Raw genomic sequence first — 26,993 nt, 5'->3', positions numbered from 1 at the left:
TCGTTTTGGTTCCTCAGATTCACACCGGAAGAAACTTATGGGACGTGACGGCCCAGCCACACCTCAGTCAGGGTCCAGGAAGCCACGTGGCCCCGGCCGGCAGTGGGCGGGCAGCGCGCTCCCACCCCCACCGCGCTACCCACCGCGCTCCCCACCGCGCTCCCCCCCCACTGTGCTCCCCCCCCACCGCGCTCCCCCCTCCACCGCGCTCCGCACCGCGCTCCCCACCGCCCCCCAGGGGCGCGACATCTTGGCCCGGGATTCGGGTCATCCTCTTGGCACGCTTAGTAAATTTTTTTTTCAGGAGTTTAGATATCATTGGTTTATTATAAAAGAGAGACATGGAAATTATTTACGTGATGAAAGATTTCAGAATTTCAGTGGAATGGGGAGCTTCATGTGCCTGCCATTTCAGTAGTGGTTTATGGAATCAAAAGTCTACATACTTTCCAAGAATGTCACCATCTCTAAGAAATAATCCTGGTCATCTAGAACTACTTTGGTGCCTCCATATTCTGGGAGAGCTTTATCTCCAACTTTCACACTAACTGGTTGAATCTCTCCACCCTTTGCTTTGTTTTATTTTATTTATTTTTTGAGACAGAGTCTGACTCTGTCGCCCCTTGTAAGAGTGCCGTGGTGTCAGCCTAGCTCACAGCAACCTCAAACTCCTGGGCTCAAGCTGTCTTCCTGCCTCAGCCTGCCCGGTAGCTGGGACTACAGACGCGCGCCACCACTCCCGGCTAGTTTTTTCTGTTTTTAGATGCCACGCTAATTTTTTTTCTATTTTTAGTCGAGACGGGTTGGGGGGGGGGGGGCGGTGGTCTCACTCTTGCTCGGGCTGCTCTCGAACTCCTGAGCTCAAGTGATGTCTCTGCCTCTCCTAGTGCTAGGATTTACAGGCGTGAGCCACCGCGCCTGGCCTAGGCCAGTTTTAAAATCAATTTAACTGCAAAGTTCAGAACCCAAATGGCATCGTAAGTGTGTGTGCGTTTTAAATGCAAACCCCTCTATACACAGCATCCTGCATTCGTTGTCTCATGGGTCCTACTTCATTTTTTCCCCCTGATATCATTAAAACGGATATAATGCACAGAAAAGCACAGGCAGAACCTGGACTCCAATGCCAGCTATGCCATCTGCTAATTATGGGACAATGGGCAAGTACCTCACATCCGCAGCCAGTTTCCACTCCTCTAAAACTGAGAGAGTAAAATCTTCCTTGCAGGGCTGTTGTAAGGATTACAGAATCAGGCAGCGTGTGGAGCAAATCTCCGATAAATGTAAATCTTTCTCTTTACATTCACCAGCTCACTGCCTTTAGAATTTGTTTTATAGCCTCAACAAGGTAGTATTTGGGGAAGTTACGTGAAGGGCATATAGGAATTCTTTGTATTATTTTTACAATTTTTTTGTAAGTCTGAAATTATTTAAAATTGAGAAGTTAAAAAAAACTTGAACCCTCACAGTAGAACTTCTAAACTTTTCCCTTTTAGACTCTAGAGGGGAAAAAAAACAATCAGAGATTGACAGAGCCAGAGTCCTAACTCCCAGTCCAGTACTTTCCCCTATACCACCATCATGGACTGTCTATATGTGATCTCTTCTTATTAAATGGTTCTTGAACTTAAATGGGAATATTTCCTATATATTACACAAACACCGTAACTCCTCTCTAGTGACATCTAAATGCTTTATAGAACCTTCCTAACATCAGTCGTGTTTCCTCCCCAGAGTGGAATCTCTAATGTTGAAAAGGTTGATGTGCTTTCCCACACGATTTACCAGCTGTTCCCAAACTCGTCTGCACATTAGTATCACCTGGAAAACTTCCAAAGCCCAGACCACACACCAAAAGAATTAAATCACAGTCTCTATAGAGATGGGACTCAGGCATCTATTGTTTTAATCCCTTACGTGATTCCAACATGCAGAGAAGCTTGGAAACCACCATAATTTGCACTTCAATGCTGTCACTGGAAGACCTGAAGCAGAGCTGGATAACCACTTGTTAGGAATCCTGGAGTTCTTTCACTGGAAGATGATCTCTAAGGCCCTTAGGCTCTATGACCGCAAATGTTAGCGTTTTGCAAATAATCCATTCTACCAACATTGTCAAATTTGTCTTTTTCTCCAGAAAACTACAGCAAATATTACATATTTTTATGATTTTATATTTAATATAATTAAAAATTAACCCATACAAACGATGACTAGCATATATTCCAACAAATATTGCACTGGAAGAATTTTTATAACATATTCATAAGATGAATTCAAATATAACAAAAATTGTATAAAGTTTCTGTGTTCTTCTGATTCTCCATCAAATTAAAATCCAGTTATTTATTTGTAGTTTTAAAAATAGTCCAAATATCTAAATAAGCAAAGAATTACATCTTAGTAATCTTCAGGCTGGAATTTCTTCCAAAATTTAAAATTAACAGAACATTTTCAGCCACATATTTATAAAAGGTTACATTTTTAATTCAACATTTAAACTGAAAATTTTTCAAAATTTCCCTCCAAAATCAGTACAACAAATAAAAGGTCTTCAAATCCTGACTTTGAAATAGGATATATAAACCATCATTATTAAATGGAGTTTTTTTGCCGTTGTTTTTGTTTTTTGATACAGATTTTCACCCTGTTGCCCCGGCTAGAGTACTGTGGCATCATCATAGCTCACTGGAGCCTCAAACTCCTGGGCTCAAGCGATCCTCCTGCCTCATCCTCCCAGAATGCTAGGATTACAGGCATGAGCCACTGTGCCCAGCCTAAATGGTTTTTAAGACACAATAAATATTGAAAAAATATGGATTATGCAGCACTGGTTTTCTTCATTAAAAGGAAAAGCAATAATGGGAAATAATTTTTTCATGTTTTAATTCCAGAAGACAATCTTTTCAGAAGATACTGAATGGTCTTCCATCCAGACCTACTTTAGGCACAAGCTTACACATAAGCACACATATTTCATGCAAAAATACGATCTTTCAGTTAAAGCCTATACAAATTGGTACGTATGTAGCATTTCCCACACAGAAACTACTTTTAAAGTTGCAAAGGCTTACAACTTTCTTATGTGCTAACAGATCCTGCAACAGCTTCAGGAACAGGAAACGCTTCCACTGAAAAGGGGCTCCTTCCACCTTCAGCCTCCAGAGCTCTCACATTCTTAGGGCCTGAAACTGGACAGAGTGGCTCAGATGGAACTGTCAGGAAGTCACCAGAACCATCACATAAGAATGAAACAATCTTTCTGGGCATTGACTGACTTCAAATTGTTGTCCTTAAAATAAAGTATTTAGCCTGTTTTATCTTTTCTGTAAATCTTTTAGAAAAGATTCTGTTTTAATAAAGTCACCTAGTCTTAATCAGTAATACAACAGATTCCCTTAGAGAAAAGATGACTAGCTCTGGGTTGTGAAGGCAACAATTTATTTGAAAGGCCTGATAATAAAGTCCCATGAAGCTGGTGGCTATGAAACTTAAGACTGAACATGGTGCTGCTACGACAATCCAACATCAAAGTTTTCTCTGATGATTAAGCAGGTGCATTAGAAATTTAATAGTGGAAAAGTCAATAAAAAAGTGGAAAAATGGAGAGTACATAGGAAAGAACTCGAGTAAAACTCAGATTATCCATGCAAAGGTAATGAAGAAACAAAAAACTATGTTACTTTTCTTCTAATCGGAGATTTCCAAATTCACGTCCTAACCTTTCTGTATCAAAAATATGTTTTCCTGTAGTAATGGTAAGAGGGATAATGTTTGCTGGGATGTGTGAAGTACTATAGATGGGCTTCTGCTTACTTTTTAAGTATTATTATTTAAGGAGAGTACAAAAAGTCAAAGAACTGAACAAGGGACATTAATCAGTATCTGATTGCTATGCATTTGCCCCATAAGCTTTACTCTGTCAAAAGGAAGGAGTGGGCCGGGCAAGGCAGCTCACGCCTGTAATCCTAGTACTCTGGGATGCCAAGGCAGGCAGATTGTTTGAGCTCAGGAGTTCGAGACCAGCCTGAGCAAGAACGAGACGCCGTCTCTACTAAAAATAGAAAGAAATTATATGGACAGCTAAAATATATATAGAAAAATTAGCTGGGCATGGTGGCACATGCCTGTAGTCCCAGCTACTTGGGAGGCTGAGGCAGAAGGATCGCTTGAGCCCAGGAGTTTGAGGTTGCTGTGAGCTAGGCTGACGCCATGGCACTCTAGCCGGGGCACCAGTGAGACTCTGTCTCAAAAAAAAAAAAAAAAAAAAAAAAGGAAGGAGTGAGGAGTAAGGGACCCACCCCATGAGTCAGAAATTCTCTTACAGGGCTAGAAGCACTCTCCCTAGTGCTCAGAAACCATTCCAGGAATGCGTGCTTGCCTAACTAGCTCTTTTAAAAACTGACTTTTCTGCAAAGGTGCTTTTCTTTTCCCCAAAATCAACCTTGAATCTCAATGAAATATACTATGAACATCAAAGAGAATAAACAAATAAACACACACATATCAAGAGAAATAAGAAATGCATATGGGAGTAGAACTGAGATTTCGTCAGAAAAAAATTAATATGCAAATTCTAAGATATATATTACTTAATGCTTTTCAGAACGAGGAATCACTACACAAAGATGATAGAGGTTTTAAATGGTCATGTTTGACAAAAATGCTTCATTACATACTATCATAAAAATGTTTAAACCATTAAAGGACATGGTAAATATGTTGGGGTTTTTTTTTTGTTTATTTTGTTTTTTGTTTTTTGGGGTTTTTTTTTGAGACAGAGTCTGGCTCTGTTGCCTGGGCTAGAGTGCCATGGTGTCAGCCTAGCTCACAGCAATCTCAAACTCCCGGGCTCAAGTGATCCTCCCAAGTCAGCCTCCGGAGTAGCTGGGACTACAGGTGCATAGCACCACGCTCAGCTAATTTTTTCCATTATTAGTAGAAACAGGGTGTCACTCTTGCTCCGGCTGGTCTCGAACTTCTGACCTCAAGCAATCCTCCCACCTCAGCCTCTCAGAGAGCTAGGATTACAGGCATGAGCCACCATGCCTGGTCTGTTTTGTTTTTTTGAGATGGGGTCTTAGTCTGTTGTCCAGGCTAGAGTGTGTGGCATCACCATAGCTCGCTGCAACCTCAAACTTCCAGACTCAAGTGATCCTCCTGCCTCAGCCTCCTGAGTAGCTGGAACTACAGACAACCCCACCACACCTGGCTAATTTTTGTATTTTTTGCAGAAATGGGGTCTTACCATGTTGTCCAGGCTGGTCTCAAACTCCTGGCCTAAAATGATCCTCCTCTCTCAGGCTCCCAAAGTGCTGGGATAATAGGCATGAGCCACCATGCCCAGCTGGTAAATGTGTTTTAAAAAGGAAATCATCTATACATCACTAAACACCAAGAACAGAAAGGGTAAATTTAAAAGTAAAGCAAATCCAAATCACTTTGACAACTGAAGGGTCAGAGTGGACAGCAAAGGGGGCAAAGCAACATGGTACAAAACAAATACAGGATGGCACAGGCTATATATGTGCTTCACACCCCACATACAGGGAATCTAAAGCGAGGAGAGGGATTGAATTAAATGATACATATTGTGACATTACTAAAAATACACATGTAAAATGGACAAAAATTGAACAGAAATAATGCCAAATACGATTCACGGGAGATAGAAAAGAGAAGATGCGATTTTATTTTTCCTCTCAATTTTTAAATCACTTGGACAAGTCATAATTTTAAAATCACATGGAAAACAAATCATTACTCATTTAAAAATTCCATGGAGGAAAAAATTATAAGAAATTTGTAAAATAAATTATAAGAAATGTAAAATAAATATTTTAACACTCTGAGATGTATATTCATAAATCTGAAAAGACTTGGGAAAGATATTATTACTAAAGATAAAATAAGGTAAGTAAATTTGCATAGCAAAAGTCAAATTTATTGCTTACAATAGATTATAAACAACAAAAAAAAAAAACTTGTTTACACGGGCAGGCAGAGCTTTGAGGGCAACCAGAAGGGTGAACACATAGGCAGAAGTACACTGTCCAGGGCTGGCTGACAGCCAAGCTGGTACTTGGCATCCATCATCATCAAGAGCATGACTGACATTAAAGAAAATATATACTAAAAGCTCTGCGGTGAAAAATGTAAATATTTATAAACATGAAATGTAGTCATTTTTCTACGTAATTCTATAGGAAATATTTGAAAAAATCTAAATTCCTAAAATTAAATCAAAAGTTTCATTGGTTTTGTTTTGCTTTGCTTTTATCTCAATAAACAGGTCGACAGTGCTAGAAACCATAAATCCAAATTTTTCAAATTGGTGTCTTCATCACTTGCTGCTGCTGCTTGTTCTGGCTCAGCTCTTGGATTTTCGAAGAAATGGCTACTAATTCATAGCTAACTGCTCATTTAAATAAATAAATAAATAAGTGGGGTAGGGAAAGACTGGAATCCTGCTAATGATAGTGTGTTAAAAAAAAAAAAATCAAGGAAAAGGTCTGATTTCTTTCAAATTTCACATCTCAAAAGCAGGTGGTCATTACAGTCTTCCCACTATATCACCCACAAGGAACGAAAAAGTAAACTCTGTATTTTACTTAATACACTTTATCTCCCAATTCCAACACAGACAGATGAATTTAAAAAGCATTAAGTTGAGGCACCAGTGGTTAAACATGAAGTTGGACTTCTCCAGTAGGTTCTTCAGGTAATAAAAATCTTGCATGAAAATGATGAAGCTCATCATCTAACTCTGGTTTTTTTTCCATTTCTTCTTGATTGTACTGCACAGCTATATAACAAAGACTCAGACGTATTTGGTAATCAGAACTGGGCTTGTCGAAATTTCACTCTAAGGAAAACAAAATAGATTTCTTACCCCCCCTCTTTTAATTAGCTAGGCTATCTTTAAAATTACATTGTCACAAAACATTAAAGTTTTCTTTATATTTTTCCTCATGTGAAAGACAGATTTTCATTTAGGCTTATTAGTAATATAAACCTGTTCAATTAGCATAAAAATAATGCTATTTTAAACAAATCTTGGCTTAAAAAATGTAGAGCCATGTCTCAGAGGATTTTTCACCATTACTTCTAAATTGCAGTTGCCTTTAGTGAGAGTTAAATATTCTAGAGAACTACCATCTTTTAAGATCTAATTTTAATTCTATATACAGTTTGAGCATCTCAAACCTGAAAATCTGAAACCTGAAATGCTCCAAAATCCAAAAAGTTTTGAGTGCCGACATGATGCTCAAAGGAAATATTAATTGAAGCATTTCAGATTTTGGGTTTTGAAATTTGGGATGCTCAACTGCTAAAAGTATAATGCAAATATTCCAGAATCTGAGAAATTCCAAAATCCAAAACACTTCTGGTCCCAAGAATCTCGAGTAAGGGATACTTAACTTGTACTTCAGTATACTATAAAATCTATATGCTTCATGAAAATTCACGTCAAACAAAACTTCAACTTATTAATATGAATATATACTACTAAGTCAGCTACAACTAAGTCTTGGTTTACAAAGACTATGTAATAACTAAAGAAATATTGAATGACAGAAATTAAACACAAGATCAATACTTTCTAACAGAGCTGAAAAGAGTACTATTTGCAACATTCTCAGAAATAATATTCACTCATAAATGCCCAGTACTCACAAAAACTGGAATTCCTTAAATCCATAAATAATTTTAGGCTTAATAATTCTTTTCTGAGTAATATAAATTACATAAATTTGCTGGAAACTGTGAGCTATTTCTACATCCATCCCATATTTGCTCATGCCAAAAAAGCATTTCTTGAAATTGTTCTTAAGTTCTCCTTCAATTACTTTCTGATTTAACCCCGGTTCACCATCTAAAAAAGTTTACTCAAGGCCGGGCGCGGTGGCTCACGCCTGTAATCCTAGCACTCTGGGAGGCCGAGGCGGGCGAATTGTTTGAGCTCAGGAGTTCGAGACCAGCCTGAGCAAGAGCGAGACCCTGTCTCTACTAAAAATAGAAAGAAATTATCTGGCCAACTAAAATATATATATAGAAAAAATTAGCCAGGCATGGTGGTGCATGCCTGTAGTCCCAGCTACTTGGGAGGCTGAGCCAAGAGGATTGCTTGAGCCCAGGGGTTTGAGGTTGCTGTGAGCTAGGCTGATGCCACAGCACTCACTCTAGCCCGGGCAACAAAGCAAGACTCTGTCTCAAAAAAAAAAAAAAAAAGTTTACTCAAAAGAATGCCTGTCTTAGCAGTTTCTGGTCACAGACAGAAGTCATCAACAAAAGGATATTCCAAACCACTTTTCCACGTTGCCTACAATTTACACAATAGAGACAGAAATTCTACTCCATCTCTAAAAACACAGCACTATTACTATGTTGAGTGTTTTTTTATGGGTTTTTTAAAGCTGTATATAAGGAGAACTTTTCTCAATTGCTGTATTTAATTTTGGGATCCATGACTTAAGAAAAAAAAACCCAAGTATGTTTAGAGGAATATGCAATGATTATTTAAAAATTTATAAAATAAAGAGTAAGAGTTTAAAAATTATTAATGTTAAGAGAAATGTAATGTAAAATTATGAGGTGCTAGAGTAGATCGATTCATTCAACAGCTTTTAACATGCATTCCTATAACACAGAGATAGGCAACTTAAACACTGTATTTCCCAACCTCCCTTGTAGGTAGGGTTTCAGATATGATTGGTCCAATCAAGCAGATGTACTCACTTGAGACTTACTCAGAACCAAGTTATATGTGCAGAGGGGCAGGACAGGAGGTATCCATTTTTGCTGGCGCAAAGCATGGCAGAGGTGGCGTGGCTCTAGAGCTGGCCACTGGTCACGGCTTCCAGATTCGGCAGGCAGCTTCCTGATCTGACAGGCAACTTCTTCAGTCCCACTCTTGTGACGTGGTTCCTAGAAGCTCAACCTACGTCTGTTTCTTCAGCTCTCCCAAAAATTCTGTAAGCTATCTGTCCTCCTTAATTAATCCCTTTCTATTTAATAGCTAAAGAAGATCCAATACCTACAACCAAGAATCTTGACCTGTACAGAATTTGCTAGCTCGAAGTAAGGTGCAACAAGTAAAAAGTATGGGGTTGGCTTAGTTGAGGAGCTAGGGCTTTGGGCAGTGAGACTTTCTGCCAACTGAATTTAAGGTATCAGAAAAAGTGATGGCAGAACTGCAGAATGCTAGCATGTATTGGCTGCTTTTGGCCTCTTTCAGCAAAGTCCTGTAAGAGAAATGTGCTTCAGGCTAAGGCTAACAACCCTGCAGAAATGCAAGGGAATACAGCTTTGCTGAGGGAATTGCTCTCAGTCCACAATATGGAACCTTCCCTTAAGAATTTTCTGCCAATAGGAGCCATCCTAGGAGAAAAGATCAGAATAAGACTTGCCATCCCATCCAAGCCTACAGTCTGAAAGGATTTCAAGTAGGTATCACTCATTTAAGACCTAAGGGGATGGAGAGAGTAGAGGCCAGCAAGTAAATGATGAGGTTCTTCGTTAAAAACTGTCTTTTAACTATTTTAAAACTATGTCTGTGGTTCAACTCATGGAAATGACTGAAGAAAACACACCAGAAACTTACTAAGTTTGGGGCGAACCATTTGGCCAAGAAACAAAACAAAACAATAGCAAAAACCCAAACCTGGCCTGCAACAGCCTGTAGCCGTTAACTATCTAAATCCCCGAGCCCTCAAGCCCACAATAATAGGAAGTCAACTGCTAAAGCTATCCATCCTCCCAGGAGGGTGTACTTTCTAACACCCATTCAGATTTGTCCTTAAAAACTAATCTAGATTAAAAACCTTCCAGAAAGCAAAACCAAGGGCCCCTGAGGATATTAAATAAGGGAGTCCCTCTTAGAAAGGTGAATTGGGGGTCGCCTGATGGGCAAACCAAGGAATATATTCATGGACTATAGCAGAAGGACTTTACTATTTTTGTCAAGCAGAACTTTTTAATTGCTGTGGATCAGTGACAGCTATGTTTTCGATTCTCCCCTCTTCTAAAAGGTCAATTTTATTGCAGTTTTCTTGCACCTGTGCATGATGCATTTGGTGTTCTTGGGGCTGAAAACTTGTCTTTAGTGTGTAGATGACCGGAACATAAGCCACATCCTAACCTGATGGAGGAGAGTGTCACCAGATATCATGGTCTTTGAGCTAATATGCAATAATGGATTGGATTGTTGGTGATTTCTTTTTCGGAAGGGAAAAGTAAATGTTTTCTGTCTCAGAAGAATGTACACAGGGATTTAGGTAGCCAACAAGGCTGACTGTGGTTAAAACTAAAAGTTGCCCACCACACATTCCCTTTTCCTTTCTTCCTTAGTAAAAGATTCCTAACTTTTAGCTAGACACATTGCCATGTGGATTTCTCAGCCTCCCTGACAACTGTGTGGCCACCCATGTGACTAAGTTCTGCCCATGAGATGTACGTGCAAGTACTGCTGGTTATTCTGGAAAATTGCCTGCCGGAAGGAAGCAGACTCAAGTAGGGACAGCCCTTTCTCTTGGCCTTCCCCCCTGGCCCCAGCAGCAATCTTGGACAGTGAGAATGAGAGTGAGGTAATGTGGGGATAAAAATCATGTACTGAGGATAGCAGAGCAGGAAAAATCCAGACACTACCTATTTCTAGATTTCTTTTGTGTAAGAGGGAAAAATTCCTACTTAAACTACTGTTATCTTTGGTTTTTCTATTGTATGTAGCAAAACCTAATCTCAAATGATAAAGTATGGAGTTAAAAAAAAAAAATGAAAAATGACCTAAAATGGTAGCAAAAGCTATTGAGTTGAAGAATTTCTAGCAGTTAAGGTTGCTAAAAGCAGGAAAAAATTACCAGAAAACACTAGAAAATACTATGGCCTTTTCAGAAGAATTGTTAATATCAAAGAGACATTTATTGTGAAAGGGGATGATAAGCACCCAAAAAAGAATATCTGTCTTCATGAGTAAGTGAGAGCAATTTATTTTAAAAGCAATAGACAGGCCGGGCGCAGTGGCTCACTCCTGTAATCCTAGCACTCTGGGAGGCCGAGGCAGGAGGATCGCTCGAGGTCAGGAGTTCGAGACCAGCCTGAGCAAGAGCGAGACGCCGTCTCTACTAAAAAAAATAGAAAGAAATGATCTGGACAGCTAAAAATATATATAGAAAAAAATTAGCCGGGCATGGTGGGACATGCCTGTAGTCCCAGCTACTCGGGAGACTGAGGCAGAAGGATCGCTTGAGCCCAGGAGTTTGAGGTTGCTGTGAGCTAGGCTGATGCCACGGCACTTTAGCCCGGGCAACAAAGCGAGACTCTGTCTCAAAATAAAAAATAAATAAATAAAGTAAATAAATAAATAAAAGCAATAGACAGAGCTTTCTCACTTAAATAGTTACAGTTTCATTAAATTATTGCATAAGGCCAATTAATTAAATCACTAAAGGAGAACAAAGAAAAAAGAAGGGAGATATGAATGTTAGAGCAGATAGTGAGTTTGTTTTCTTTCTGGTTCTGGTAGACTTCAATTCTTAAATATCTTTGTCCAAAAAAATGTGTTACCATTTTAAAAGTATCTTTCTTTATTCCAAATATGCTTTAAAATATTTATTGAAACGAGAAAAAGGAAGGGAGCTAAAAAGACAAAATAGATGTTGAATTAACAGCTTTCTTCCAAGTTCTTACGGAGTTTGGACTTCAAATATCTGTTGAAAAAAAATATGCTCTCATTTTAAAGGTACTTTTCTGAAGGCTCTTTCATGTACAGATATATTTTTAAAAATATGCTTAGCTAATCATAGATTATAATTTAAAAAACACATTCTCTGGTAAGATCTATATAATTGATTAGAATTATGAATAATGTTGAAATAAATCATTTCACTATAAATATGGTTAGCAAATTATACACTATTTAAGATCTGCTGATACATAAAACTTCTGGAGGCATTTTCATTTTTCTGTAGTGCAAATTGCTCTATTTCTACAAATATATAAAAAAGAACCATAAAGCTTAATGATTTGAAATTATATTTGTAATAAATGTGGATTTTAATTTATGCAATGGTTTATTTCCCTAAACAAATAAATAAACAAAATTACATACGTGGCTCGAACTTCAATTCCCCAGTTGGCCCTGATGGAGGAATTCCTTGTAATTTTCTTTGTTCCATCTGCTGTATGACCTGGTGAATGAATAAAGAAAGTCTTAAAAGTATTATTTGGCTTTCTATCATATGTGTGACCTTTGACAAAGTACAACAAACTAACAAAATTGTTTTCTAAAAAAAGATATTCAAACTCTAAAATTTAGATTAACATTTCACAAAGCAGATGACAAAATACTAAAATTAAAAATACTATAGTTAATAGTACATTGAAATATTACAAAAACCTAGGCTCTCAGCAAAGCACCTAAAATCCTTTTTAATGTCATAATCCTTTTAAAAATACCACCTGATGATATTCCAGCTTCTGAGCCTCAAGTTGGTCATGCTGACGTTGTAGCTCTTCTTTTTGTTTCTGAAGCTCATCTGCCCTCTTCTTAAGTTCACTTTCTTGTAAAGCAATAACATTTTCATACTCTTTTAGCTCTTCCTCTGTGAAGAACTGTTGCTGATCCAATGTCTAAACAAAAACAATGAGGAAAGAATAATCTCAAAAAAACAACAATAAAGTCTGATTCAGCTTTAAAATTCTATGATTAGCAAAGTACAAAAGAGTATAGTATTATATCTTTGGGTAAGAAAGGAGGAGAAATAAAAAAATATGTTTATGTATTCATTAGAGCAAAAGGAAAAACAGAAAGGAAAACCCAGAGAATGAGACTGGTTACTAAAGGCCAAGAGTGAGAATTGGATAGAAAAGAGAAAGAAAATGTAGAAGAGAAATTAAACACTTTTTTGGAACAGATTGTTTTGAAAATACGTTAATGTTTCACATACTCAAAAAAGGAACATTTTTAAAAATCCATGAGGACAGGAAAATTCCAAAACTTGAATACAAAAAACAGAAGCAAATAAACAGTACTTTTATTTTAAATGAATAAGATAACCCACAGAAGAGGGAGGGAGGCCGGGCATGGTGGCTCACACCTGTCATCCTAGCACTCTGGGAGGCCAAGATGGGAGGATTGCTTGAGCTCAGGAGTTTGAGACCAGCCTGAGCAAGAACTAGAGCCCCTCTCTACTAAAAATAGAAAAATTAGCCAGATGTTCTGGCGAGCACCTGTAGTCCCAGCTACTAGGGAGGTGAAGCAGGAGGATCGCTTGAGCCCAAGAGTTTGAGGCTGCAGTGAGCTAAAATGACACCACTGTACTCTACCCAGGGCGATGGAGTGAGATTCTGTCTTAAACAAACAAAAAAGGAAATTGTAACACAATTAAAAAAAAAAGAAGAAGGGGGAGGGAAAAAAAAACTAAACCAGGTAACTTTCAATCACAATATTTGGACTATATGCCCTCAGGTTAAAAACAACAAAAAATCTAAACAAACATTAAACTTTTATTTTGCAGAGGTATGGATTAGCAATTCTAAAACTCGTACATTCTAGGATTGAGCAAGCAAGTACAATATTTTTGTGGAAAAGGGACTTAGGTTTCAAATGAAATATGAAAAGAACAAAAGATTGAATTCTGTGTTGAAATCGAAGGTGTTGGATTAAAATTGGAGACATCAATGTAAACTCATGAGTTTTGCTTTCTTTTTTTTTTTTTTTTTCTGAGACAGAGTCTCACTCTGTTGCCCAGGCTAGAGTGCCGTGGCATCAGCCTAGTTCACAGCAACCTCAAACTCCTGGGCTCAAGCAACTCTTCTGCCTCAGCCTCCTGAGTAGCTGGAACTACAGGTATGTGCCACCATGCCCGGCTAATTTCTTTCTATTTTTAGTAGAGACAGGGTATTGCTCTTGCTCAGGCTGGTCTCAAACTCCTGAACTTGAGCGATCCTCCTGCCTCGGCCTCCCAGAATGCTAGGATTACAGGTGTGAGCCACCACACCCGGGCTCATGAGTTTTAATATATACATATATATATATGTACACACACACAAACAAATATTCGCCCAGTACAGTGGTTCATGCCTGTAATCCTAGCACTTTAAGAGGCTGAGGCAGGAGGACAGATTAAGGCCGGGAGTTCAAGACCAGCCTGGGTAACATAGCGAGACCCTGTCTCTATAAAATAAAAATTTAAAAATTAGCCAGGCATGGTGTTGTGTCCCTCTAGTCCCAGCTACTCAAGAGGCTAAGATGGGAGGATTGCTTGGAGCTCAGGAGTTTGAGGTTGCAGCGAGCTATGATGATGCCACTGCATGCTAGCCCAGGCAACAGAGTGACACTCTGTCTCAAAAGAAATAAATAAAAGTATATAATTATCTCTTGATCTTCTAGTTTATCAGATGCACTAAAGGGAATGTATATTCAAATAATCTTAGCATTCTTCTTCTTCTCCAAAGTCCAGAAATATTTCACGTTAGACAAAATTCAAAACAAAAAGAGGCTGACTTCTCTGATCTCAATCTAAAGTAACCAACTTTCCCAATTTGCCCAGAAATGTCTGGTTTTAGCAATGAAAAGTTCCACATCCTGGCAAACCCCTCAGTCCCAGGTAAACTAGAATACTTGGTCACCCTATCTCAAACTACTTTCTGGACAATTAAAAATTTAAATGGTAATCTTTTTATTTTTAATATAGAAAAAGATGTTCTTTCTTTAATCTATTTGGCTGGTACCTCATTTAAGTACAGTTGGCTGTGATATAAATTGGTATGCTTTTCTGAAGCAATTTGGCATGATATACTGAGAAACCAAAAAAATGTTCATAAATCTTGAGAATAGTTCTATTCCTGGGAATTAATCCCAGGGAAATCATCATAGGTTGCCCCAAAATGTATGAATAAATGGACAGTCATCACAGTGTTATTTATTACATTAAAATACTTGAATTTACCCAAAATATCTAAATCTAGAGGAATGATTATATAAATTGTACTATAACCACGTAACTGCATGTTTAGTAGTCATTTTTTTTTTTTTTTTTTTTTGAGACAGAGTCTCACTCTGTTGCCCGGGCTAGAGTGAGTGCCGTGGCGTCAGTCTAGCTCACAGCAACCTCAAACTCCTGGGCTTAAGCGATCCTACTGCCTCAGCCTCCTGAGTAGCTGGGACTACAGGCATGCACCACCATGCCTGGCTAATTTTTTGTATATATATATTTTAGTTGTCCATATAATTTCTTTCTATTTTTAGTAGAGACGGGGTCTCACTCTTTCTCAGGCTGGTCTCGAACTCCTGACCTCTAGCGGTCCACCTGCCTCGGCCTCCCAGAGTGCTAGGATTATAGGCGTGAGCCACCGCGCCCGGCCTAGTAGTCATTTTTTAAATAATGTTTTTTGAAGAATGACATTGGAAAATGTTTGTGAAATATTATTACATAAAAAGACAGGCTCATGCCTGTAATCCTAAGCACTTTGGAAGGTCAAGATGGGAGGACTGCTTGGGCCCAGGAGTTTGAGACCAGCATGGGCAACATAGAAAGACATGCATTGCTACAAAAAAATTAAAAATTAGCAGGGCATGGTGGCACACACCTATAGTCCTAGCTACTCAGGAAGCTGTGGTGGGAAGATCACTTGAGCCCAAGAGTTCAAAGCTGCAGTGAGCTATGATCATGCCACTGTGCTCTAGCCTGGGCAACAGAGGGAGAACCTGTCTCTAAAAATGAATGAATGAATAAATAAATGTATCTGTATTTCTAATTTTTGATAATGAATATTATTTTATACTTAGACAAAAGTATAATTTTTAAAAGACTTCTAATTATATGCAGTATGATTACAGATAAGAAATCAAATGCTAGAAGCTTTCTGAGAAATCAAGTTCATTATTTTATATAAAAAACCAAGACAGTGAGACTATACATGCAAACATAATGGGGTGGAATATACTGACATAAAATTTCTTGAACCAGATATCCCATTTGGGATTGGTTTTATTACCTCCCAGCTATCTGGCTCCAAGAATTCTTTTTTTTCTGTAGCTTTCAAAAACTCTTCCAGAGTCACCAATCGGTCTTTGTTAATATCAACCTGATGAAAAGAAAATGTATGTGTAGTATCAGATAATCTTTCTCATATTATTTAGACACTAGCAACTGTCTTGTAATAGATGCTACTATATAAACATACAGCAATTAGGACTAACCTAACATCCACAGGAACTGGAGGAAAAAACCTAAAAACAGAAAATTCAACATTATACTAGAATCAGAAAATAGGTTATCTTCCTCTTCTATATAATTCAAATTTGAAAATGTGTGCTATACCTAATATCCTAAAGATCAACGAGTCTGAGTCAGCTGATCAGACTGGTTAGGCTGGTATTGTCTTCTTCCCTCATCCCTCATACCCCAATGGGTATATCCCTCTCGAAGCCAAGTGCTTGGGTAAGAAAAATAACCATTCCAGAAAGAGGACTATCTTAGCCAAGAGTAAAGGAGTTTAAATTAAAATGCTCTCAACATTTTTTCTTAAAAACAATTAACTAAATCAAAACTAAAGCTGACAACCTCTCCAAATACTCTTTAATGGCCCCTACAGACTGTAGCAAATTCAGTTACACAGGTGTACTCTATAATGACCAAAGAAATTTATTTGAGACTTGGGATGCCAGCAGTCAATAGACCAGTAACAGCTCAAATATTCAGGTGAAATCACTGAAGCAAAACAGTGGATTTCAGTTACCTTGCATACAATGTCTGTATTAGAGTGAGTGTTTTGCTTAGAGGGAGAAGGGGCAGAGCAAGGACTACAGAAAAAGGCAAATAGTTTAAATAGGGTGGTCTTGGAGGTCTCTCTAAAGAATGGACACTTGAGCAGAGATCTGGTGGATGTCAGACCATGTGATGATCTAGAGAAGGAGAATTCCATAAAGAAGAAACATTAAGTTCAAATGCCCTAAAGTGGGAACAAGCTTGATGAGAGGCAAACACCAAGAAGGCCAGTGTGGCCATAGTAGAGTGAGAGTCATAGGACTCTGATGTCATAACTTTTGCATAAAAGAGGGATTTGAGATCATATTCTAGGTAAAATGGCAAGCCACTGAAATGTTCTGAGCAAGGAGTACTATGGCCTGATTTGTGCTTTTAAGTGCTTACTCTGCCTGTTGTGTGGAGAAGTAACTGCACAGCGGTAAGGAACAGAAGCAGAGATGTCAGTTAGTAGATGTGCTTGGACCTGGTTGGCAGAAGTGGAAGTGCGGAGCAGTGATCAAATTCAGTACCTATTTGAAAGACAGATCAAATATTAGATCTCACAGATTAGATGTAGGATGTGAGGCAAGGAGAAGTTAAGGATGACTTAGCCTGAGCAACTAGACGAATTGTGATTCACTTGCTGAAAAAAAGAAGGCTGAGCAGGAGGAACAAGTATGTATCTGGAGAAGACATACATTAAATATGCAAGGGAACTGTCAAACAGATACAAGCCTGGAGCTCAGGGAAAGGTGGAGAGAGCTGGAGATAAAAATTTTCAACTCACCAGCATATTGAGCATGTATAAAGACATGGGACTCCATAGTATCACCTATGATAGTGGACTCCATAGTATCACCTCAAAAGAATGAAGATAGAAAGGAGAATATGGTCAAGGGATAGGCCAAGGGCACTACAACATGTAGAATGTGGGAAGAGGAGGAACAGCCAGCAAAGATGAGTGAGAAGAAAGAGTGCTGAGGTCTGAGGAAACTACGGAGGTGTAGTTTCCCAAAAGCCAAATAAAGAAAGCATTTCAAGAAAGAGGGAGGCATCAACTGCATCAAATGCTGCTAAGAAGCCAAGTAAGCATGACGACACTGGATTTGACAAGATAGAGGTCACCGTACAGGAAGAGTTTCAATGGAATGGTGGAGGCTATAGCGTGTTCAGCACAGATTAAGAAAATGAAAGCTAAACAATAACAGGAAGAGGAAAAATAGCCAACTCTAAAGAACGGTTTTGCTGTGAAGAGGAGCAGAGGAACGAGGCAGTAACTAGAGATTTGGTTTTGTTTTTAAGGTAGAAGATATTAGATCATGTTTGCCTCCAAATGGAAATGATCCAGGAGAGTGGAAAACAGTGATGCAAGAGAGAGGGGGGATGAGAGCAGGAATGGAATCCTTGAAGAGGATATACTAAATGGGACCTAATGCACAGTGGAGAAGGCCTTCGATGGGAACAGCAACATAAATGTTAATAGAAGGCAAGGCAAAAAAAATGCATACAGATGCAGATTGGTTGGTGGATATGATTAGTGTGAAGATGAAGTAATCCTCTTGATTACTTTTATTTTCTCAGTAAAATGAGAGGCAAGGCCATGGCAGAGGGAAGAAAGAGAAGTGTCTTAAAGGTTTAAGGAGAGGGGACAATATGTGAAACTCTTAGACTCTGGGAGTGGGGAAGTGAATATAGTAGACCAGGAAATACAGTTAAATCCCCAAGCAGAGGGCCTGCTAGTGATTTGTGCCCCTAAGACTAAAGTGAGACCAGTTCGCATGTTTCCATGTTAATCTCCAGCCATATTCCCTTGCTCCAATATAGCAGGATACAACAGGGCTATGTGCTTGGTAGTAGTTAGCACAAATCATGTACTTAGGTAATCATCATTCTATTTGCAAAGGACCTTATCTATTACCCCCCATTTAACAGGTAACATGCATCATTGTTTGTCTGGACACCTAAATCAGAGGAAAAATAAAACTAGTTTTGAACAAGCCAAATAGAAAAAATGGTCAGTTGCTTTGAAAAGGACAGAAATTAAAATTTTAGGACTCTGCAGTAGTTTGGATTATTATTTCCAACTATTGTGCCCTCCTGCAATAGGATTATACATCCCCACTCAGTGTCACATGACTTTGCTGAACCATCCTGTGGGAGGTATATACCTCTGTCCTCCCTGACTTGGGGCTTGATATGGACAAGCTTAAGCTAATGGGATATAAGTGGACATAAGGCTTGTCACAGCTGAGCATAAGTCTCAAATACTATTAAATGGTTTGGCTTGGGGTCTCTTGTATCCCTGATAGGACCCAGATAGACACTGTTCCTGCAGCCTAGGAATGAGAAGACATGCAGAGCCAAGTCCAGCCCTGGTCAAGCCCTGCCATATCTAGCTGCAGTCAACCTTCAAAGCTTATGTAATATGAATAAGAAATAAATATTTGTTGTTATAAGCCATTAAAGTATTTGGGTTTTTCTTAGTAAAAGCAACAGAGACTTTAAAAATATCAAATATTGGACTTCATTGTTTTTTAGCAACAAAAAAAGGTTTTATAGTGCTATGCGGCAGCATCTTAAATCTTTTAGAATATTTTAAAGTAGCTGTAAATTATTTTATTTATACTAAGGGAATCTAGTATAATTTTCTGGATCAAAAATGCAAAATCCAATTAAATAGCTATTCTGTGTATTTATTTTCCATCTTATGGTAAGATTTATTGCAGGAATTAAACAATCCATAGAAAATAACATAAATTTTTAAAACATACCTCACTCATTACATGTTCCCTCATTCTAAGCCTTTCTTCTTCCATTTCTACCATATCATCCTCTTCATTTTTGGGGTCATATACTTTCTCCAACTAAAAAGAAAAATTTAAAACCAACATGAAAGAAAAGAAGTTAAAAGAAGGAAAAAAAACACAGAGAACAAGAACACTGAGTATTAAATAAACTAATTTACCTCTTTAGTAAATAGGGCTTCTAATTCTTGTTCATCCAGGAATCCATCACTATTGACATCTGAAGTTTAAAAGTTACAAATGCAAAAACTGACTTTAATACCTTAGAAAATAATTAAAATATAATTATTTACAAATGGTTTGCAAAAGTAGTACTGACAAGCAGCATCAATATGCTGCAGAAAATGGTGTTTTCTTTCTTATGAACTTTCAGATCAGCCCAACTTGATAATAATTCTGTATTTATTTATAATTCATAATAAGTTTTTAGGCAAACATAACCCATTTTTAATAAAAATATAAAGTAAAGCAATATGCTATATTATAGTATAAAGCCTATCAGACGTAACCCAACTAGTCACAGAATTACCTTCGGTTCACAGAGAACCTTGCAGTAAGTTATATAATGACTCAACAGTAAAACTTATATAAAGACACAGCTACTGACCTAAACAATTTCATACTGCAGATCAGCGATAAAGACTATCACATTACCCTAGAAAAACTCTAAACATTTACTATCAATAGAATTTAAAAACAGACCTTGGTAGAAACCAATTAAAAAGAAAACAAATATAATTTTTGCAGAAAGCAGATATAAATATTAATATTTGTGTCAGATCTGTTACCATGTAATTTGAAAAATGTCTTGGGGTCAAAGTCATCAGGATCCAATCCATCAGTCTCTTCCCATACCTCTTTTAGTTGATCTTTGCTTCCCTGTGAACCAATTTTTAAAAATTGCTCAAAACAAAATATAATCTATATGTATAGACTCAAAATATAAATTTGAAAAACTATGCAAAATTAAGAATCAAGATTTAAGTACTAATAACATGATAAAATCCTGCTATCTGATACAAAGAAGTATCTTCATCTAAATATGGTTTTATAGTTAAAATTCTTACTGGATGATTAACTTTGGGGTGATTTTCATGTTTTTTCTTCATTTCTTCAAATTTAGATTCTTCTTCTTTTCTCTTTTCTTCATTCAGTGTTTTTAAATATTCTCTCCTTTCATGTTCCTTCATCATTTCATATTTTTTAAATTCTTCATGGCGAGTCTTATCATAGTCTTCCAGATCACTCGTTGCCTAGAATGCAATATTACATTTAAATTAAATAAAAAGATGTGTTTGAAATTATAAATAAAGCCATTCTAGAATATAGCATACTCTCTAAAAAAAGGTAGTATAGGAGGGCAAAAAAAATACTGGACTTTTCTTTTTTAATTCTATCATTACCAGAGATTTAGGTATTCAAAGAAACCAGAAGTTCAAAGCCAGCTTCAATTTTACAGACTTCCCCATAAGCAAATAACATATTGATATGGTTTGGATGTTTGGCCCCTCCAAATCTCATGTTGAAATATGATCCCCAGTGTTGAATATGGAGCCTGGTTGGAGGTCTATGGGTCATGAGGGCAGATCCCTTATGAATGGCTTGGTGCCCTCTCCACAATGCTGAGTTCTCGCTGTATTATTAATAGTTCACAAGAAAGCTAGTTGTTTAAAAGAGCCTGGCACCACCTCCACCCTCTCTTGTTCCTACTCTCGCCATGTGACATGATTACTCTCCCTTTGCCTTTCATCTTGATTGGAAGCTCCCTGAAGCCCTGAATAGAAGCAGATGTTGGCACAATGCTTCTTGTACAGTCTGCAGAACTGTGAGCAGAATAAACCTTTTTCCTTTATAAATTACCCAACCTCAGGTATTTCCTTGATAGCAACACAAAACAGACTAATGCACATATAAATTGATTTTTTAAAAAAGGGAAGAGTCTGTATCAAATCTGTATAGTATAAAAATCTAGAATGATTTTTTTTTTTTCTTGAGACAGGGTCTCGATATGTCACCTACACTAGAGTGTAGTGGCATGAGCTTAGCTCACTGCAACCTCCAACTCTCAGCCTCAAGCAACCCTCCTGTCTCAGCCTCCCAAGTAGCTAGGAGGTCTGTAGGTGTGAACCAACACCATTCCCAGCTAACTTTTTTGTTTTTTGTAGAGATGGGGTCCTGCTCTATTGCCTAGGCTGGTCCTGAACTGGCCTCAAGTGATTCTCCCACCTTGGCCTCCCAGAGTGCTAGGATTACACTCGTGAGCCACCATGACTGGCCTCTTTAAAGATATTCTAGAGAGTATATAAAAGTTATTATTTCCATTTCATTGAGTTTACTTGTCAAATTACAAAACCTCAAAGGCACAAAAAAGACAGCACTTTTTAGAATGATTCTTACCGCTTTGATTAGCATATCTAAATCTGTGGATTCAAACTTGTCAGGGTTCAGGTGGTTTAGGTGATCAAATTGTTTAAGAAGAGCTTGGTGGTCCATGCCTATATCTGAAAGAAAATGAGAAAACTGTAAATGATCAATTATTAGAAGCAAGAAACATTAATATAAATGATACATAAGAAAAAGCATTCATATTTATTCCTAAAGGATTTTATAAGAAAATTCAAAGGCCAGGCATGGTGGCTTACACCTGTAATCCTAGCACTCTGGGAGGCTGAGGCAGGAGGATCGCTTGAGGTTAGGAGTTCAAGACCAGCCTGAGCAAGAACTAGACCCTATCTCTACTAAAATAGAAAAACTTAGGCAGGCTCAGTGGTGCATGCCTGTAGTCCCAGCTACTTGGGAGGCTGAGGCAGGAGGATTGCTTGAGCCCAGAAGTTTGAGGTTGCTGTGAGCTAGGCTGACGCCACAGCACTCTAGTCCAGGCAACAGAGTGAGACTGTCTCAAAATAAATAAATAAATAAAAATAAAAATAAAAAAAATAAATAAATAGAAAATTCAAAGTTTTAGATTAAGGGCTCATTTTTCCTTTTAGCATATTACACATATTAGGCAAACGTAATGTCCTTTAATCTAGAATGGAATGATTTATAGTATTAGATTTTCTAATATTAAGTCAACCTTTTATTCCTGAAACAAATCCACTTGATATTTGATCACATTCTTTTGAGATGCAATAATTTTGGTTTTGACATCAATACATAATAAGAATGTGGAAGCCTTCCTTGTTTTTCTATGCTCCATAAGAGTTTACACAGAATTGACAATCTGCTCTTTAATGGTCTGATAGAATTCCCTGAAGAAACTGTCTGAATCTGGTGTTTTTTGTGGGGCTAGTTCTCTGAAAATTTTTCTGTTCCATGTATGGAAATTATTCTAGACTTCTTTCTCTACTTTTTTTTGGCTTCATTTGATGTTATTGCTCCTCTTTTAAATCAGTTGCTTCACTCATTACTTTTCATACTTCTTTCTCATTGCTATACTTATTTAAGGGTAATCATTTTGATTTTTGAATGATATGTATTACCACCTCAAAAAATTAAATTTTAAAAATTAAGAGAAGATAAATCAATACTAACATAACATTTTCGGCTGGGCGTGGTGGCTCACGCCTGTAATCCTAGCATGCTGGGAGGCCAAGGTGGGTGGATTGTTTTAGCTCAGGAGTTCGAGACCAGCCTGAGCAAGAATGAGACCCCGTCTCTACTAAAAATAGAAAGAAATTATATGGACAGCTAAAATATATATAGAAAAATTAGCTGGGCATGGTGGCACATGCCTGTAGTCCCAGCTACTTGGGAGGCTGAGGCAGAAGGATCGCTTGAGCCTAGGAGTTTGAGGTTGCTGTGAGCTACGCTGACGCCACGGCACTCTAGCCTGGGCAACAGAGTGAGACTCTGTCTCAAAAAAACTAATAAATAACATTTTGACTAAAAGAACATGGTATGTACTAATGTAAACTGACCTCCACAACCAAATATTAAAATTTTCCTACCTTTTCTTTAGCACTTACCTTGAAAGGAATCCAATTTAGCTTTAATTAACATTCGCAACCTTCCTACTTCTTGTCTTTTCAGTTCATCAAGTTTTGTCCTCACATGATGACTTACTAAGTCCAGCTCTTTGCTTAGCCTCCCACTCTGTTAACAAAATAAGTTAGTTTTATCTATTACATTCCATTTTTAGACCAGATGCAACATATAAAAAATATGGTTATAATAAATTAGTGATAAATACTTTTGACTAATTTAGATAAATTTAATATTAAAAAATTTTTCTTTCAAAAGAGATTCAATTTGTAATTTTAAAATCAAGATGTCTAAAAAGAATATAATTTAGAAAAGCAGGCTGGACACAGTGGCTCATGCCAGTAATCCCAGCACTTTGGGAGGCCAGGAGTTCAAGACCAGCCTCCTGGGCAACATGGGGAGATGCTGTTGCGTAAAAAAAAATTAAAAATTAAAATTAAAAAAGGAAAAGAAAGAAAATCATAATTAAAACACCAAAGAGGGCTGGGCGAGGTAGCTCACACCTGTAATCCTAGCACTCTGGGAGGCCGAGCTGGGTGGATTGCTTCAGGTCAGGAGTTCGAGACCAGCCTGAGCAAGAGCGAGACCCCGTCTCTACTAAAAATAGAAAGAAATTATCTGGCCAACTAAAACATATATAGAAAAAATTAGCCGGGCATGGTGGCGCATGCCTGTAGTCCCAGCTACTCGGGAGGCTGAGGCAGTAGGCTTGCTTAAGCCCAGGAGTTTGAGGTTGCTGTGAGCTAGGCTGATGCCACGGCACTCACTCTAGCCAGGGCAACAAAGCGACACTCTGTCTCAAAAGAAAAAAAAAAAAAAAAAACCACCAAGGAGAAGCTCAAAAAGTTCAATTATAAAATGGTACAGCCACTTTGAAAAACAGTATATACATACAATGGAATATTATTAATATTTAGCCATAAAAAAGAGTGAAATCCTGACACATGTTACAACACAAATAAACCTTGAAACCATCATGCTAAGTTAAAGAAGTCAGTCACAAATGACCACATATTGTATGATTCCATTTATATACAATGTCCAGAACAGGGAAACCTATAAAGATAGAAAGTAGATTCCTTGTGGCTGAGGAGAGAAAGGTAATTGGGAGTGACTGCTTAATGGGCACAGAGTTTCTTTTGGGTGTAATGAAAGTGTTCTAAAACTAGATAGTGGTGATTGCATGACTCTGGATATATTAAAAACCATTGAATTATATGATTTAAGAGGGTGAATTTTATGGTATATGAATTGTATCTCAACAAAGTTGCTATTAAAAAAAAGTAATTTGGCCTCTTTAAGCATTAGTCATTCCATATACAAATAGCTTTTCAAAATTCATCTTTTTTAGGTTGTCTCCTTTGATTACTTTTTACATAGATGAGTGATTAGTAGAAGAACTAGGTGAATACACTGTTATAGAAGCAAAAAGCGCAGTATATTTCAAGGAGAGAATAGTCAGATAAAATAATAGTCGTCAAAGTGTGGTCCCCAACTGGAAGCATCAGTTCCAGTTCTCCTGAGAACTTTAGAAATGCAGGCCCCAGACTTACTAAATCAGAAAATCTGGAGGTGGAGCCCAGAAATATGTTTTAACAAACCCTAAAATCTCAGAATTTTTGGGATAAAACAAAGGAGCCCAGTAAGGTGAGGAAAAAAAGATGTTACAGTGTTCACTAGGCTTGGCAATTCAGAAGTCACTGACACTCTCCGTGAGAGTATATTCAGTGAAGCAGTGAGGGCAAAGCCATACTCTCTCCAGTTTGGGAATGTTTGAGAAGTGAAGAAATGAAGTATAATTCTCCTATCAAATTGCTTGGCTAAATAAGAAAGGGTAAATTCTAACTTTTTTTTTCCCTCTCAGACAAGAATCTTCGCTTGGCTATTTGTGATGAATTGGTTGGGTTTGGGTTTTATTGTGTATTTTTATTCCTTTTTCTTTTTCATTGGATAACTGTTTAACTTCATTTTGGTTTTATTTTGGTGTATGTATGGTTTGTTTTTTTGTTTTTGTTTTTGTTTTTTTTTTCTCCTTTATAGGGAATAGGAATTGAGTGTGAAAGGAAGACAGTTACAAAATAAATCCCTGCACCAAGCCAGGAAGCTAATGTCTTCTTTTCCCTGAATATCTCTGTATAGTACCTCCCATGGCCCACATTTTCTACATTACCCCCAAATAGTGCTCTTAATCCTAATTTCTGCTAGATAGGAGACACTGAAAGTTCTACATTTATTTTTATTTATTTTTGAGACAGAGTCTCACTCTGTTGTCCGGGCTAGAGTGAGTGCCGTGGCGTCACCTAGCTCACAGCAACCTCAAACTCCTGGGCTCAAGCAATCCTCCTGCCTCAGCCTCCCGAGTAGCTGGGACTATAGGCATGCGCCACCATGCTCGGCTATACATTTATTAAATATCATTCACCCTAGGAAATTAGTTCCTCAGGTCAAATTAATCTTTCGGAGGAAGAACAAGATTATCCTCAAAGACAATTCAGGGGAATTATTGGCATAACACTGTTACCTTTTCCCTAAAGCAGTTCACAGTTTCCAAGAGGAGAGCTGCGAACTAAAAGCCATACAAAAGCTCCAATAGATAACACAACCTGATGGGAGTCAGTCTTTCAAAGAAGCACACACTAGGGACACAGACTAAAATAAAAAGGATGTGTGATGTAGAATGATTCCTTCAAACACAGTTCTCTAATTCTGAGTCTAGAAAAAGTCAAGATAATTTTTTAGGAAAGTTAAAAGCAAACAAATAAACAAAAGGTAACATAAGCAAACAAAACTGTTCTAGGAGGCATAACCGAAGGTTTAAAATTAACTGGAATTTTTTTTGCCCAGAGTCTATAATAAACCCATTAAACTGATTCATTTCCCTTCAAGGAAAGGCTTTAAAAGACTCTCTGTCAGATCTTTATAACTCCTTTACTTATTATGAATACTAAAGAGCTATCAACAGCTAGGGTTATGTCTAATAGGGTTCTTAGGACAGAGGCAAATGGTTACATCTCCCTACTGAACATAAGATACAGCCCATTATCTATTCTGTTAATCTAGACCTGATTAAAACACCAGAACCTAACCTATTCTTAACCTTTGAATAGCTTCCTGCTGTCCTCAGATCATGATCCAAGCCCCATAACATGATACATAAGACCCTTTGTTATCTAGCCCAGGATTCTTCCAACCTCATCTTTTGGCCATTCATGCCTTCCACTTCCCACTCTGGGTTCCAGCAACAGTTACTACTTCCAGTTTCCCATATACCTCTTATCTCTGTACCCTTGCACCTTTGTCTGGGATGCCTCCTAGTCCCTCTCCTTTTCTCAGTTACATCTTTAAGCTCTGGCATAATCTCTATCAGGAAGGATGGTTTCCCACTTGGTCCCACTGCTTCATAGTAGATTATGTGTCTGTCCTCTAGATGTCTATAATATAGTATATAGTCATC

General features: G+C 37.8%; 1 protein-coding gene across 8 annotated transcripts in view; it reads right to left on the bottom strand.

The window, feature by feature from the left end:
* Positions 1 to 11,589: 11,589 nt before the first annotated feature.
* Positions 11,590 to 26,993, bottom strand: part of NUCB2 (nucleobindin 2) — a 64,711-nt gene continuing 49,307 nt past the window's right edge. For 7 of the 8 annotated variants that reach the window (XM_069469647.1, XM_069469648.1, XM_069469642.1 and 4 more), the window contains 10 exons: positions 23,524 to 23,650; positions 21,953 to 22,056; positions 20,623 to 20,808; positions 20,344 to 20,434; positions 19,717 to 19,775; positions 19,523 to 19,615; positions 16,000 to 16,089; positions 12,460 to 12,630; positions 12,110 to 12,188; positions 11,590 to 11,708 (listed from right to left, as the gene is read on the bottom strand). In XM_069469647.1, the coding sequence (XP_069325748.1) occupies positions 11,701 to 11,708; positions 12,110 to 12,188; positions 12,460 to 12,630; positions 16,000 to 16,089; positions 19,523 to 19,615; positions 19,717 to 19,775; positions 20,344 to 20,434; positions 20,623 to 20,808; positions 21,953 to 22,056; positions 23,524 to 23,650 (1,008 nt within the window). In that variant the 3' untranslated portion in view covers positions 11,590 to 11,700. Of the gene's footprint in view, positions 11,709 to 12,101; positions 12,189 to 12,459; positions 12,631 to 15,999; positions 16,090 to 19,522; positions 19,616 to 19,716; positions 19,776 to 20,343; positions 20,435 to 20,622; positions 20,809 to 21,952; positions 22,057 to 23,523; positions 23,651 to 26,993 lie in introns of those variants that run through there. The other variant, XM_069469643.1, reaches the window with a different exon arrangement.

Source organism: Eulemur rufifrons, chromosome 6 (genome assembly GCF_041146395.1).
Source record: "Eulemur rufifrons isolate Redbay chromosome 6, OSU_ERuf_1, whole genome shotgun sequence".
Classification (NCBI taxonomy): domain Eukaryota; kingdom Metazoa; phylum Chordata; class Mammalia; order Primates; family Lemuridae; genus Eulemur; species Eulemur rufifrons.
The sequence above is the reverse complement of the archived record's forward strand: the minus strand, read 5'-3'. Positions and strand labels throughout refer to the sequence as shown.